This window comes from Cololabis saira, chromosome 10 (genome assembly GCF_033807715.1).
Source record: "Cololabis saira isolate AMF1-May2022 chromosome 10, fColSai1.1, whole genome shotgun sequence".
Classification (NCBI taxonomy): domain Eukaryota; kingdom Metazoa; phylum Chordata; class Actinopteri; order Beloniformes; family Belonidae; genus Cololabis; species Cololabis saira.
Genome location: NC_084596.1, coordinates 4389597 through 4404589, shown reverse-complemented (window position 1 = coordinate 4404589; position 14993 = coordinate 4389597). Strand labels below are relative to the sequence as shown.

The window sequence follows — 14993 nt, the reverse complement described above, 5'->3', positions numbered from 1 at the left end:
CTCGGAGCTGGCTGAGGGGGGGCACGGGTCCTCGGAGCATCACCGGAGGAGGAACTCCAGCAGGAGCTGAGGCGTCCAGGACCACCGCTGGAGCCAGAACAGGCTCGAGGTTGGCGTTGGGGGTGTGTGGCAGGGTGGAGAGGTTGATGGGACACGCGCACCTGTGTCCCATCCGCCTGAGTGGCTGCCGCTCTCCACCCTGCCTGCCTTATAAGGCAGAGCTGGACAGCAGCAAAGGGGTCGGAGGAGCTGCTGTCGTGGAAGGTGCTGATGTGCTTGTGCACTGTGTAGTGGGTGATTTGCGGGAATAAAAGGGTCTGCACTAAGCTCCGTGTCTCTCCATCCTGTCGGTCGGGCCCGTGGCACACGCCGTGCTACAAGTACGTTACCCAATCAGCAAGCCAGCAAGAGCCTCAGCAAGCCCAGACTGTTAGTCTGTTTCAATTGTTGATTGTCTGCACCTGTGTCTCGTTATTCCCTGTGTATATCTGGTCTTGTCATTTCCTTGCTCCTTGTGGTCCCGTACTGTGCTTCCCTCCATGTGTCCTGTTTTTGCTCCAGTTTTCGATCCCTGTTTTTTGATCCTGCCAAGCAGCACTTTTGGTTTTTGGTTTTTGGAAATAAACCCTTTTTTGTTGTGAACTCCTGCCTCGCTCTCCTGCATCTGGGTCCTCACCACACCAGTCCTGACATATAGGTGATAGGAGACTGATTCATAAAGGCTAAAAATACCTTCGGTTTTGTAATGAAATGGAAAAAAAATATAAACAATAAACATCAAATAATAATGTTAGGCCAGAATTTGATTTTTATTTGAGGGTCCGTCCCCCAAAATTACTTTCCAGTAAAACTCCGGCCTTCTGACAAATATGTGTGTGTGTCTCTGATCTGGTTTCAGTGTGCAGTGTGCTGGGGCCCGGGCGGATGTGGGCGGGACGCGGAGCCTGCTCTAACTATAAGAGAGTGTGTGTGTGTGTGTGTGTGAGAAAGTTCCTGGAGCAGCGACCGCCACCATGTCCATGTTAAAGTACTCCCGCATGGACTTCCTGTGCACTTGCGTGGGCCTCCTGGTGCTGCTGGTGGACATTGGCCTGGACATCTGGGCCGCCGTGGACTTCTACCAGGAGGGGTTGTGGGGGCCCCTGGCCGTGCTGCTGCTGCTGCTTGTGGGCTCCTCGGTGCTGGTGCAGTTCTACAGCTGGTTCTGGTACAGATACGAGAAGTTTGAGATGGAGACCCGGGTGGAGAAGTGGCTGAGACCCAGACTGAAGGTGCTGCATCTGCTGCAGATGGGAATTTTCGTCAGGTTTGTGTCCACGACCCCCCCAGAACCAACGCTAGTTCAAGATAAGCTGATAGTTGGAGGGTGGTGTTCCCAGCAGTTTCCTTTCACAGGAAACTGAAATGGGTTCCTCTCAGAGCAGACCACTACAGGGTCCCCGACCCCCAGTCTGGCCTTCTGGGGGGTCCCCCCTTATGAGCCTGGTCCTGCTCAAGGTTTCTTCCCTCCTAAAAGGGAGTTTTTCTTGCCACTGTTTTTCTCACCCCCGAGCACTGCTCGGGGGTTCATGTTTATGTTTATGTTCATGTTCTGGATCTCTGGAAAGGGTCTAGAGACAACTTTTGTTGTATTAGACGCTATATAAATAAAATTGAATATAATTGAATTACAGTCAAAGTACTGAGTGTCTTTAGTTCAAAATATTATAATAAACATAGTAAAACCACTGACCTATATATGTAACCTATCTTTTCAAACTGGAATCTTCCCAAATAAAATGAAAACCGCCAAAGTAATACCCATTTTCAAAAAGAGACAAATTTCGTTACTGTCTCAATTCTCAAAAATAATAGATAAACACAATCTGCTGAGCAATAATCAATATGGGTTCAGAGGTAATAGGTCCAGCTCAATGGCTGTGATGGAACTAGTAGAGGAAATTTCAACTGCTATCGAGAAATGGGAATATACAGTGGGGGTGTTTATTGACCTGAAGAAAGCATTTGATACCATAGACCATAAACTTTTATTAAATAAACTAGAGAGATATGGTGTCAGAGGGATTTCCAATTTATGGATAAAGAGTTATCTCGCTGATAGATTTCAATATGTTGAATTAAATAATGTTAAATCGGAACTAGAAAGATTCAAATTTGGTGTACCACAAGGCGCCGTGCTAGGTCCTAAATTGTTTATATTATATATAAATGATATTTGTAAGGTGTCTAAAATAATAAAATATGTTTGCTGACGACACAAACCTTTATTGTTCAGGGAAGAATTTGGAACAGCTGCTGAATGTGGTGGAAGGAGAAGTAAAAAATGTGAAGGCATGGTTTGATATCAATAAGCTATCATTAAATCTAACTAAAACTAAGTTCATAATTTTTGGCACTAGAAAAATAAATAATCAAATAACAATTAAAATTAAAGCTGCAAGCAGCGATGAACGGGCCCTCGCGGGTGCAATTTGCACCAATTAAGGTCAAGGACTCAAAACTAAGTCCGATGACACCACCCACGACTCTTTATGTCAAACCATTCCGTATTGTTGAGGCACAAAGTTTTCTAGGGGGCGCTGTTTTGCCATTTTACCACGCCCATTAATGCAAACCATTAAATATAACATTTTTCACCAGGCCTGGCTTGCATGCAAAATTTGGTTACTCTGCGGGCACGTTTATGGGGGCAAAAAGGCCCTCCTTTCATCAGAAGAATAAAAAAAAAAAAAAATTAAAGCTGCAAGCAGCGATGAACGGGCCCTCGTGTGTGCAATTTGCACCAATTAAGGTCAAGGACTCAAAACTAAGTCCAATGACAACACCCACGACTCTTTATGTCAAACCAATCAAAGCTTATGACAGAAAATAGGAACTATTATATATCGACCAATCAGAAGAAGGGGCGGGTTTAATTCACACCAATTATGGTCAAGGGATTCAAAACCATGTCTGAGGACACCACCCACGAGTCATTATGTTAAACCATTCAAAAGTTATGGCCGAAAATAGGAACTATGAAATATCGACCAATCAGAAGAAGGGGCGGGGCTAATTTTCACCATAGAAGGTCAAGGACTCAAAACCGAGTTCGATGACACCACCCACAACTCTCTATGTCAAACCAGTCAAAAGTTATAACAGAAAATAGGGACAACCAATCAGAAGAAGGGGCGGGGCTAATTCAGACCAATGAAGGTCAAGGACTCAATACATAGTCCGATGACACCACCCACGACTCTCTATGTCAAACCATTCAAAAGTTATAGCAGAAAATCGGGACAACCAATCAGAAGAAGGGGTGGGGCTAATTTTCACCAATTATGGTCAAGGACTCAATACCGAGTTCGATGACACCACCCACAAGTTTTTATGTCAAACCATTCAAAAGTTATGCCAGAGAAAAGTATTTTAGGCGGCGCTGTTGAGCCGTTAGGCCACGCCCATTAATGCAAACCATGAAATATCAAATTTATCGCCAGGCCTGGCTTGCATGCAAAATTTGGTGACTTTTGGGGAACTATCAAATATGGAACAATCAGAAGAAGGGGGGGCGCGCTTTTTGGCGTCTAGCGTCGCCACGGTAACGCTTTTGAAAGAGAAAAGTAATGCGTGTAGTTGCAGGATGGAGACGCACATTTTGATGTATAACACACCTGGGTGCACATTACGGTTCAGGCCGTATTAACTGCCGAAAGAATGGCATAAATTGCGCCAAAATTACGCGATTAATTCAAAATGTTCAAAATGGCCGACTTCCTGTTGGGTTTCGGCCATGGCGCCAAGAGACTTTTCTTTAAGTTGCGACATGATACAGGTGTGTACCGATTTTAGTGCATGTACGTCAAACCGTATTGTGGGGCTTGAGGCACAAAGTTTTCCGGGGGGCGCTGTTGAGCCGTTAGGCCACGCCCATTAATGCAAACCATGAAATATCAAATTTATCGCCAGGCCTGCCTTGCATGGAAAATTTGGTGCCTTTTGGGGAACTATCAAATATGGACCAATCAGATGAAGGGGGGGTGCGCTTGTTGGCGTCTAGTGTCGCCACGGTAACACTTTTGAAAGAGAAAAGTAATGCACGTAGTCGCAGGATGGAGACGCACATTTTGATGTATAACACACCTGGGTGCACGTTACGGTTCGGGCCGTATTAATTCTCGAAGGAATGGCTCATATTGCTCCAAAATTACGTGATTAATTCAGAATGTTCAAAATGGCTGACTTCCTGTTCGGTTTCGGCCATGGCGCCAAGAGACTTTTCTTTAAGTAGTGACATGATACAGGTGTGTAGCGATTTTCGTTCATGTACATCAAACCGTATTATGGGGCTTGAGGCACAAAGTTTTTTCTGTCTGAACCAATCAGATGAAGGGTGGGCGCGCTTTTTGGCGTCTAGCGTCGCCACGGTAACGCTTTTGAAAGAGAAAAGTAATGCGTGTTGTCGCAGGATGGAGACGCACATTTTGAGGTATAACACACCTGGGTGCACGTTACGGTTCGGGCCGTATTAACTGCCGAAGGAATGGCATAAATTGCGCCAAAGTGACACGATTAATTCAAAATAGCTGACTTCCTGTTGGGTTTCGGCCATGTCGCCAAGAGACTTTTCTTTAAGTTGTGTACTGATACAGGTGTGTAGCGATTTTCGTGCATGTACGTCAAACCGTATTGTGGGGCTTGAGGCACAAAGTTTTCCAGGGGGCGCTGTTGAGCCGTTTTGCCACGCCCATTAATGTAAACCATTAAATATCAAATTTTTCGCCAGGCCTGACTTGCATGCAAAATTTGGTGACTTTTTGGGCACGTTTAGGGGGGCAAAAAGGCCCTCCTTTCGTCAGAAGAAAGAAAAAAAAAAGAAAGAAAAAAGAAAAAAAAAAATTCCTACAGATACAATAGGGCCTTCGCACTGAAGGTGCTCGGGCCCTAATTAATCTGACTATTATGAACCAACAAATAATCTCTTTATTAAATATAATACTCCAAAATTCCATGACATAGTAGAGCAGAAAACTATTTTATTTGCCTTTAAAGCAGCAGAAACTGCTTCCAAACTACATTCAGGATTTGTTCCAAATAAAAGAAACCGTTATGACCTGAGGGGGAAACTCATGTTTGAGACGACGACAGTAAGAACAAATGTTAAAAAGAGGTGGACATCAATTAAGGCTAGAGAAATTTGGAATAGTTGTGACGACCTAAAAATGTTCATTTCTATCTAGAAGTTCCAGAAAATGTTTCAAGAAAATATTGTAAATAAATATAAAACACTATAACTATAAAGTATATTATCAAAAACATTGTAGAATGTGAAACGTCAATTTTATATTTTGTCTCATTTATTTTTTGTCTTCTTTATGTATTGTTTGTTTCCACGGAGTAATGCTAATGTTTCATATTTAAGCTGATCATAAGATAAAAAGAGCAGGCACTATAAGCTACGGCTTCAGCCTAAACCTTTTCGGCAAAAGTTTATTTTACCTTTTCATTTTGTTTTGTAAAAAAGTGTGTACCAGACCGAAATAAAGATAATTAATTAATTCATTCATTCATTCATTCATTCATTCATTCATTCATTCATTCATTCATTCATTAATTAATTAATTAATTAATTAATTAATTAATTAATTAATTAATTAATTAATTAATTAATTAATTAATTAATTAATTAATTAATTACTTAATTAATTAATTAATTAATTAATTAATTAATTCATTCATTCATTCATTCATTCATTCATTCATTCATTCATTCAAGTCTTGTTTTATCCAGGTTTAATGACATATTTATTTTCTAGTCTGAAAAAGATCCAAAAGGAGATCCAGGAACCAGGTCCTCCTGAACCTGAACAGAACTGGATCCTAGTTGACGCCTGTAGGAAACAGCCTGGTTTAAAACTAAGAAGAAGTTGAGCGCTTCTGTTTGGAGGACGTTATCCAGCGTAGCGTGGTCCAGTTCCCACCAGTCCAGAGGCCTTCATTTGCATGTTGTCAGTTCCTTATGCCGCTTTTCCACTAGTACCTACTCAGCCCGACTCGACTCGCCTTGCCCTCGTTTCTTTTCAACACCCAGATGAGAAGTAGGAGGTTTGAGTGAAGCTTCTTTGACGTATTTGATTGTGTGATCTAAAGAAGAAGACAACAACACTAAAGATGTAGAACCTGGAGGAGATGATAGATGTGCTGCTGGATCTGTGGCTTGTGTTTGATATAAGGTTAAAAAATGAGAGTGAGAGAAGCTTCAAGCAGCAACGCTTTTTTTAAAATTTGGTTTGTCTCAGCGCTGCTGAAAAGTCAGCTGGAGCCGTGAGCAGCTATGAAGAGACAGAGCTCCTGGTAGATCTGGTCGTTCCTTATCGTCCGTCTAGATCTTTTTAATTCTCTCCTCAGCACCAGGTTTATGAACATCTGACCCTCAGAGTTGGATCACCAAACAGACTTCTGCTGCCGTTGCTGCTGGAATGAAATGAAGAAGCCGCCGTCAGAGTCGCTCTTTTGCTGATGTCACATCCTGACTCAGACGTCTGACTCCAACCCCCCGACCAATCGGTGTCCTGTAGTGTGATGATGCAGCCGACTCAGCCCCTTAGAAACTCGGCAGAATAGATACAGAAAAAGTATCTACTCGACACGTTAGACCCCTAGTGGAAAAGAACCAAACCGAGTGGAGTTGAGCCGAGTCGGGCTGAGTAGGTACTAGTGGAAAAGCGCCATTAGTGACTGGAACCAGAATGAACCAGTTTTCTGATGCGTCAGCAGCCATGTAACCAGCTGTGCTCCCTCAGGTACGCCGGCGTCCTGGAGTCGTCTATTGGCAGCTTCTTCTCGAGGCACAGCGACCCGAATGACAAGGCGGTGTACCTGAAGCACGACCTGAGCTTGCTGCTGATCATCGAGACCTTCTCGGAGAGCTGCCCTCAGATCGTCCTCATGCTGTCCATCATCCTGCAGAAGGGCCAGCTGGACCTCGTTACAGGTGACGCCCTGCCGTGTAGGGGTGGGGGGGGGCTGTAAATCCTTCACCAGGATGAGTCACAAGGAGCCGCTGGCAGAGCGCTGCCGAGCTGTTTGTGTGACACGCCTCGCTGTGGAGCGTGAGAGCTTGACCCGGGCGGTCTGGAGCAGCTGATACTGCAGGGAGCTGGACAGTTCCCAGGAATTTCCTGGAAATGAGTCTTTACCAGAGGAAATTAGCGTGCAGGATTTAGGAAATATTCAAATTGTCGATTTATATTGGAGTTTTATTTTATGCAAATGTTACTTTGTATAACTGATCAGTTATGGTCATTTGTCATAAACTGAGTTATCACTGTTTGGTCAGAAGCGGAAAAGTTGATACATCTTTTAAATGACGGCCAGCACCCACCTTCACTCCTGAGTGAACGAAGGCTGATGGCCAGGCGCTAACGGGTTGAGACCCCCGGTGAAGCCCTGTCGAGCTCCAGTAGGCCTTAAATACTCTGGTGGGGATGGCAGAGAGAAGGATGGACAGACGGACGGATGGATGGATGGATGGATGGATGGGGCAAATATAAGGCAGCAAAAGTTAGTATCATATATGAGCATGGCCTAAGCCAAGCTTTAGTACGTAACTGGTGGTGATTGAGGGTGGGTGTGTTCCAGCCAGCCTCCACATCTGATTGTTCTGTCCATTTTCCCATTTTTGGATTGGGCGGCTCCTGCTTATCATAGACTGTGCACAACCCGGACACGCCCCCAGCATGCTCAGTTTTTCTGAAGAGTGCTTTTGAAGTCTGTTCTTCCGTGTGTTGGACAGCATCGTGTTGTAAATGTGCGGAAGCTGACTAGAACACGTTAGCCTGTAGAGGAATTGTTTTTATGTATGTACAGTCATTTGGTTGAAATCTAGCGCTGGGAACGTTCTACTTCAAAATGATCTATAACGGCCTTTCTCAAACTGTGGTACGCGTACCACTAGTGGTACGCGGGCTCCCTCTAGTGGTACGGCACGCAAAATAATCACTTATACTAAAAAAAAAATGTATAATTTAAAAGGTGAAACACTATTTAATATATGAGAATGTATGAAAAAACTGTATCAACCGATGACAAAAAATAAAGAAAATTAAGACAATGAATTAAGTTAATCATTTTAAAAAGCCGCAAGTGTTTCTGGGTAATGTAGGCAATATTCCCGCCGCTGCAGACGCCGCTTGTAGCGGAAGATGGTTTAGTTACCGTAATAACAAGGATTTTAAAAATGAAGCGTTCAACAAAACTATTGTCGTGGCTTAAATCAACAAAAACAGATGTGCAACAGGAGACAACAAGAACCGAAGAGGAGGACGTGTGTGAGCCTAGCACAAGCGCGAACAGTGACGCCAGTACCAGCCGCCCCACAACACCTGCTACTGTTACCAAAAAACGACAAAAAACAGTAAGGAGATATGACGAGAACTACATCAAATTTGGATTTATTTGTAGCGGAACAGAGGAAGAGCCCAGACCGCAGTGTGTGCTGTGTGGTGACCTGCTGTCCAATGAATCAATGAAACCCTCGCATCTCACCCGGCATCTAACAACCAAACACCCGGCACTTGCGGACAAACCAGTGAGTTTTTTTTTACGAAAACGTGAAGGACTGAAGCAGTCAAAGTCCGCGATTCAGTCCTATGGTACACCCACAAGCAAAGCACAGGAAGCATCATATCGTGCCAGCCTCCAGATCGCCAGAGCCGGTAAGCCTCACACAATTGGAGAAGAGCTGTGTTTACCATTAACCAAAGAGATTACAAAGATCATGTGTGGAGAAGATGCTGCCAAGAAGTTAAACTTCGTGCCGCTTTCAAACGACACAGTATCAAGAAGAATAACAGACATGGCCAACGATGTTAAAAACACACTGATTGAACGCGTTAAAAAAAGCCGATATTTTTCCATACAGCTTGATGAGACAACAGACGTCGCAGATTTAGCACAATTATTGATTTACGTGCGATATGAAAATGACGGTGCAGCTACGGAGGATTTGTTGTTTTGTCAACCACTTCAGACCAGAACTACAGCAGACCAAATATTCCAAGTACTAAATGAGTTTATGCAAGAGAACGGACTGGACTGGAAAAGGTGTGTGGGTGTGTGTACGGATGGAGCAAGAGCAATGACTGGCCGTAATAGCGGGGTAGTGGCCCGCATCCGAGAGGTGGATGCGCTGGACTCACTGCAGCATCCATCGTGAGGCGCTGGCAGTGAAGAGGATGCCTGAAGAGCTTAAGTCTGTGCTGGATTCAGCTGTAAAAACGGTGAACTTCATCAAGGCCAGACCAATGAATGCTCGGTTATTTCACGTGCTCTGTGAGGAGATGGGAAGTGAGTATGTCCAGCTTTTACTTCATACTGAAGTAAGATGGCTCTCAAGGGGGAAGGTGCTTTCGAGGCTGTTTGAACTACACAGAGAGGTGTATCTGTTCTTGCAAGGAACAACCTCCCCCTTCACAGACCTTTTTGAGGAACCAGTGTGGCTCTGCCAGTTGGCCTACCTGTCAGACATTTTCTCTCGTTTAAATGAACTCAACTTGGGACTACAGGGACTCTCTGTAAATGTTTTTGGTGTGCCGGACAAAATCAATGCACTGATAAAAAAACTTGAGTTATTTGAAATCAAAGTCAGAGCAGGTGATGTCTCAGCTTTCCCTGCGTTGGAGAGTTTTTTGTCAGAAAATGACCTGATGCTTGAAGATGGAGTGAGGGAGAACATCGCTGCACACCTTGCCTCACTCAGAACAGTTCTGCAAGTATTTCCCAGGGCTGCACAAAGATGGAGCTGGCAGCTGGATGAGAAATCCCTTCACCATTGACATTACCCACATGGTCTCAGGAGACTTAAATGCTGTTGAGCAGGAGAGTTTGATAGAACTATCTTGTGATGAAACACTGAAGGCTTCTTTCAAAGAGCAAACGTTGTTGGACTTTTGGATAAAGCAGTACAGTGAGTACCCTGTGCTTTCTGACAAAGCAGTGCGCACTCTCCTTCCCTTTGCAACCACCTACCTGTGTGAGAAAGGCTTCTCTTCACTTGTTGTCATAAAAACAAAGTACAGAAGCAGAGTGGAGGCTGAGCCCAACCTGAGACTGAAGCTGACCTCCATTGACCCAGACATTCCCCGACTGTGTTCACAGAGGCAAGCACACCCATCACATTAAGCTCATGTAAGTGGTCCTCATATCTGTGGATGTTTAATTGGAACTCTTATTCTGAATGCTTTTCCACACTTTTTATTCTTAAATCTTATTGTTCTGTCTCTGTGTTTGTGTTTGTCTCTGTTTCAGAAAGGAGTCACTAAAGCTGAGAAACAGCAAGAACTGTAGTCAGGCATAGCCTGTTTTTATTCAGTAAAGTCAGTAAAGTTATAACATTTCAGCACAGCACAGTTTTATTTACATTTTTAAGTACAGTTTCAAATAACATTGAAGATTTGTTTTATATTTATTTTATTACAATGTTTATTTCATTTTCATATGCAGTGCATTTTGATAGATTTTGTACAGTAGTTTATAATTTTCCAATTTTAAACACAGTGTTCCATCTGTGTATGATTGTTACAGTTGTCAACAATAATAAATAAACTTGTTAAATAAAACTTTCAAAATGTTTTTCATGAAAACTTTGACTTACTCCGCTACTGTACTTTAATGTTGGTCATTAGGTGGTACTTGGAGAGCAAATTATTTTCTCAGGTGGTACCAAGTGTAAAAAGTTTGAGAACCACTGATCTATAATGAACTTTAAGCTAAGGGAAGAAGGAAAGGACGTGTGTGGGTGTGTGTGTGCGCGTCTTTATCTCTTCGGCATGTGGCTGAGTGTGTGTGTGACTCTCTCGCGGGGCAAATTGCCCCCCTGAGAAGCACCCACGCGCACACACACACACACACACACACACACACACACACACACACACACACACACACACACACACACACACACACACACACACACACACACACACACACACACACACACACAGGTCCCCAACCAGGCAGTAACAGAAGAAGTGAAGTGAGTTATAAGCTGCAGGGCCAGGTGTCAACAGATAGGAACGGGAAGAGTCGTATACATATACACTAGATGGTATCATATGCCAAAGTGATATCATAGCTAAAAGGAGGCGTGCTGGTTTTGAGTTAAAAGCAGAAACCTGTCTAAACGGGCATAAATAAGGCAGGGGGCATAGAAGAAAAGAAGACAGATGAAGCTTCGGGGGCAATACTGCCTTTTGTACAGTATAAAAGATGAGTGAAAATCCACAGGTTTTCAGAGTCGGACACTGGGACCCTGTCGGCTCTCCTGTGAGTGATGCTGATTGTAAATTCTTGCAATAAAGACATGCACAGTATTTGGACGGAACACCAGCCGAAACCTGTCTCCTGTGTTTTTTCTTCAAGTTCATGGATGAAGGAAAAACTTGACTATGTGAGGTAGGAAAAACTTAGAATCATGTGGAGGTCCCGAAAAGGATTTTCTCTACATTTGGCGAGCCGAGCTTCAGGAGAAAGTTACCGGATTTGGGACTGCGAAGCCCGGCCGGGGCGGGAGGTAAGATAATAAATCTTTTTTCTTTTTCCTTTTTTTTAAAAAAGAGAAAAAGAAAGGAAAAAGGGGGAAAAGGAAAAGAGGAGGATGCAGAGGTTCCCGGTATAAAACTGAACAGTTTAGTTCGCCCTCCGCGGTTCAATATGCCCTTGTGTGCTACGGATTTTCGGTTTTGTCATTAAATTTTGCATTTGATGCTTTAAAATCCGAGTGTTTGTGCCGCCTGTCAGCCGCTGCCCCGCCTGCTTCCTCTCACACGGAGAGGAGCGGAGGAAGTTGGAGGGAAAACAAAGGGTTTGAAGATAAGCAGCGGCTTTAAATCTCCGGTGTGGCTGCTGATTACAACAATCATGGAGTGAAAATAGTTGAACAGAGCTTTTCCTGTCTGTAATTATTGTTTGAGACCGGTGGGGATATCTATCTTTTTTTTCTTCTTTTTTTTCTCTTTTGTGCATGTTTGCAGGCCGGAGCTTCTGGAGCTGCGTGCTGGCCTGCGGTTCAACAAGAGAAATAAACAGATAATTTTGGGGGAAAAAAAAAAAAAAGAAAGCCCAAATTGTTGTGATCGAACCTGATCACCCCGGATCTGTTGATTGAGCTGGAAAAGTTCAAAAAGGACGGAAGACTGGGATAGAATTTGATAGTCTTCTGCAGAGGGAGAAGTCAGCCTGCTCCGCTGAGTTCTGACCGCTGTGTGTGTGCACAGTCTCACTCCGCAGGCGTCGCTTTTCGACGCATGGTCATGAACTATTGGCGACACCTACTGACGCAAAAGGTACCCACATGCGTCTCTTTCAGAGCCAAGTAGGCTCCAATTGACTCCAATGTAATCCCGTCTGCGGCTATATGTGACGCTCAGAACAGCTGATCACCACGTCTTCATTCCTCTTTTTAAAGTTAGTTTCTGCATAAAACTGCGTTTTGATTACATTTCTAGCGAGAAATATATATTTTACTTTCATAATATTCACTCAGTGAATGTAATCAAAAAGCAGTTTTAACTTCCCAACAATGAGGAAGCGTGTGATTATGTACATTCACTGAGTGAATATTATGAAAGTAAAATATATATTTCTCGCTAGAAATGTAATCAAAATGCAGTTTTATGCAGAAACTACCTCAAAATATTGATTTGTTTCACTAAAAAATGAGAAACGGAGGCAGGGTACATTTTTATGTGAGACAGGGTTGGCGTCACATATAGCTGCAGACGGGATTACATTGACCAGGCGTCGGTTTTTGGGAGTTGGGAGTGAGAGTGTGGTGAATTATTAACAAGTAATAACAACGAAAATACACAGAGTCCGTGTTCATTCTGCTTGTGCTTTGATTTTCATACCAGGAGCGAGTCGCGCCCACAGAAAGCAGTTTTATTTTGAAAACCAACAGGATTTTCTTGCATTTCAAAAGTCCGACTTCCGGCCCGCCAAAATAAAAGATACAGTCAGTCAAATGAATGAAAAAATGAAAAGAATCCCTCTGGGAGCCCCCTCTACGTCGTAGTGATGAGGGGGATCCTGGACTAACAGATGCCCCGGTCGTGTGCCGTTGACTAAACGGTTAATATTTAAAGGAGCTTGAGGCCGGATTGAGCCAGAATTTATGAAAAAAATGTGTATACGTTTTAAGTTTTCTAGTAATAATGTCAGATGAAGCCTTCCAAATCCAAAAGAATGAGCCCTCTAGTGTATCTCTCTGTTGCCTTGAACAGGCTGTGTGCTGCAAAATGTGCTGCAATTCGGTCCCAAATTTCCCGCGCTGGGCTGCGGATGTGACGTCACATGACGCTGCATGTGCGTTCTCCCCGTTCTCCCGTGCCGGCTTCGCTATTGGCTGCAGTACCCCCGTCGGCCGTCGTGGCGAAGGGTGGCGCTAGAGAGTCTCATTTCTTAAAAGGAGCCTCAAGCTCCTTTAAGATAGTTGCGTTTAGAGTAACGTAACATGTCAGAAGTTAACATACATTTTATTTTTCTTGGAAAATGCAATATTTTTCAAGATAGTTTCGGCATTGAAATGCATTTTATTAGGGTTTCTAGCCAGAAATGTGTATTTTATTTACATAATCTTCATTTAGTAAATGTAGGCTATATGTTTAGTTTGTCAGTTATTACGGAGATTATGGAGGTATTTCTATCGTTGCTATGGTGCTATGGATGCTGTTATAATAATAATACATAATTATAAATAATTTGAATTAATTATTAATTACATATCAGACTTAACCTCCAGAAATTAATTAATAATTTATATTAATCATAATATTAATATTTATTATAATAATAAATACACCTGTAGGACAGACCGGTGTTTATAGCCAACATTCAGAAAGAGACGCATGTGGGTACCTTTTGCGTCAGTAGGTGTCGCCGATAGTTCGTGACCATGCGTCGAAAAGCGATGCCTGCGGAGTGAGACTGTGTTGGTGTGTGTGAGAGGCAGTGGCGAAACTACCATATATGCAGACAATGCGACTGCATAGGGGCCCGCACGCGCAGGACCTGGGGACGTGCAGACTTTTTTTTTTTTTTTTTTTTTTTGAGGTGTGTGTGTTTACATCAATGTTATGGGCTGGTTTATAAAGATATATCTAGTTTAAATAAAAAATTAAAATTTATAGATGATCTCGGATGATGCCGGTGTAGTGCGCATGTGTAACCCATATTTGCGTAGAGGAAGAGTTGGCGAGTGAGGAGAGGAAAGGAGTGAAGCCTGAGTTATGGTTTAGCGTTAAATCGATGCAGAGCGTACGCCGTAGGGTACGCCGTAGGGTACGCGGCGACTCGCGTCATACGTAGCGCGTCGCCGCGTACCATACGCCGTAGGCTCTGCGTTGGTGTAACGTGGAACCATAAATCAGCCTTCGGAGTTGAACTGTTGTCAGGAATTAATTAATAACTTTGCTCGGCCCGGAAAGTCAAACTGTAATGGTAAGTAATGACCTTTATTATTAATATTTGTTATAGTGATAGTCTATCACTAGTTTGTTTGTGTTTATGCGTGTTTATGATGTTTTTGTGGTGTGCCGCCGTGCCACAGTGCACACAGTGCGCCGGTGTTCTGTCGCACACCGGCGCACTGTGTGCGTTATGCTGTTGGTTATATGTGTTTTTTGTTGTGTTTATGCGCTCTGATTGTTTTTATGTGCTGTTCTGCCGTGTCACCAAATTGCAATGTGCTTGTGTTATTGATGTGGATTTTTTTTTAAACATATCTATCTGCGCTGTGGTTGTGTTAAGAGTTAAAGCTGTCAGTAGTGCCCGTTGTCATTTGAATGGTGATGCATCTGCTGTGAGATTGCGTCAATCACAGCGTGTCTGTATTGCATTGTGATGGGCTTGCATCGGGGCCCGGTGCTGAGTTGTTTCGCCACTGGTGAGAGGTTTATTGCTTTTTCAAAGTGGGGGGATGACGCCTCTTATCTCGTCCTTGGTACGGAATGCTC

At 43.4% G+C, this 14993-nt stretch overlaps 2 protein-coding genes across 2 annotated transcripts in view; both read left to right on the top strand.

Annotated features, from left to right (window-relative positions):
- The first annotated feature begins 1000 nt into the window (after positions 1-1000).
- The window catches only part of LOC133452334 (XK-related protein 8-like), a 38893-nt gene continuing 24900 nt past the window's right edge, over positions 1001-14993 (top strand). Inside the window, exons 1-2 of the mRNA XM_061731582.1 lie at positions 1001-1306; positions 6786-6976. Of these exons, the coding sequence (XP_061587566.1) occupies positions 1014-1306; positions 6786-6976 (484 nt within the window). The 5' untranslated portion in view covers positions 1001-1013. The remainder of the gene's footprint in view (positions 1307-6785; positions 6977-14993) is intronic.
- On the top strand, positions 6984-10506 carry LOC133452344 (zinc finger BED domain-containing protein 5-like). The gene is made up of 2 exons (XM_061731593.1): positions 6984-10170; positions 10291-10506. Exon 1 carries the CDS (start codon positions 8222-8224, stop codon positions 9197-9199), a length of 978 nt encoding a protein of 325 aa, XP_061587577.1. The 5' UTR covers positions 6984-8221; the 3' UTR covers positions 9200-10170; positions 10291-10506.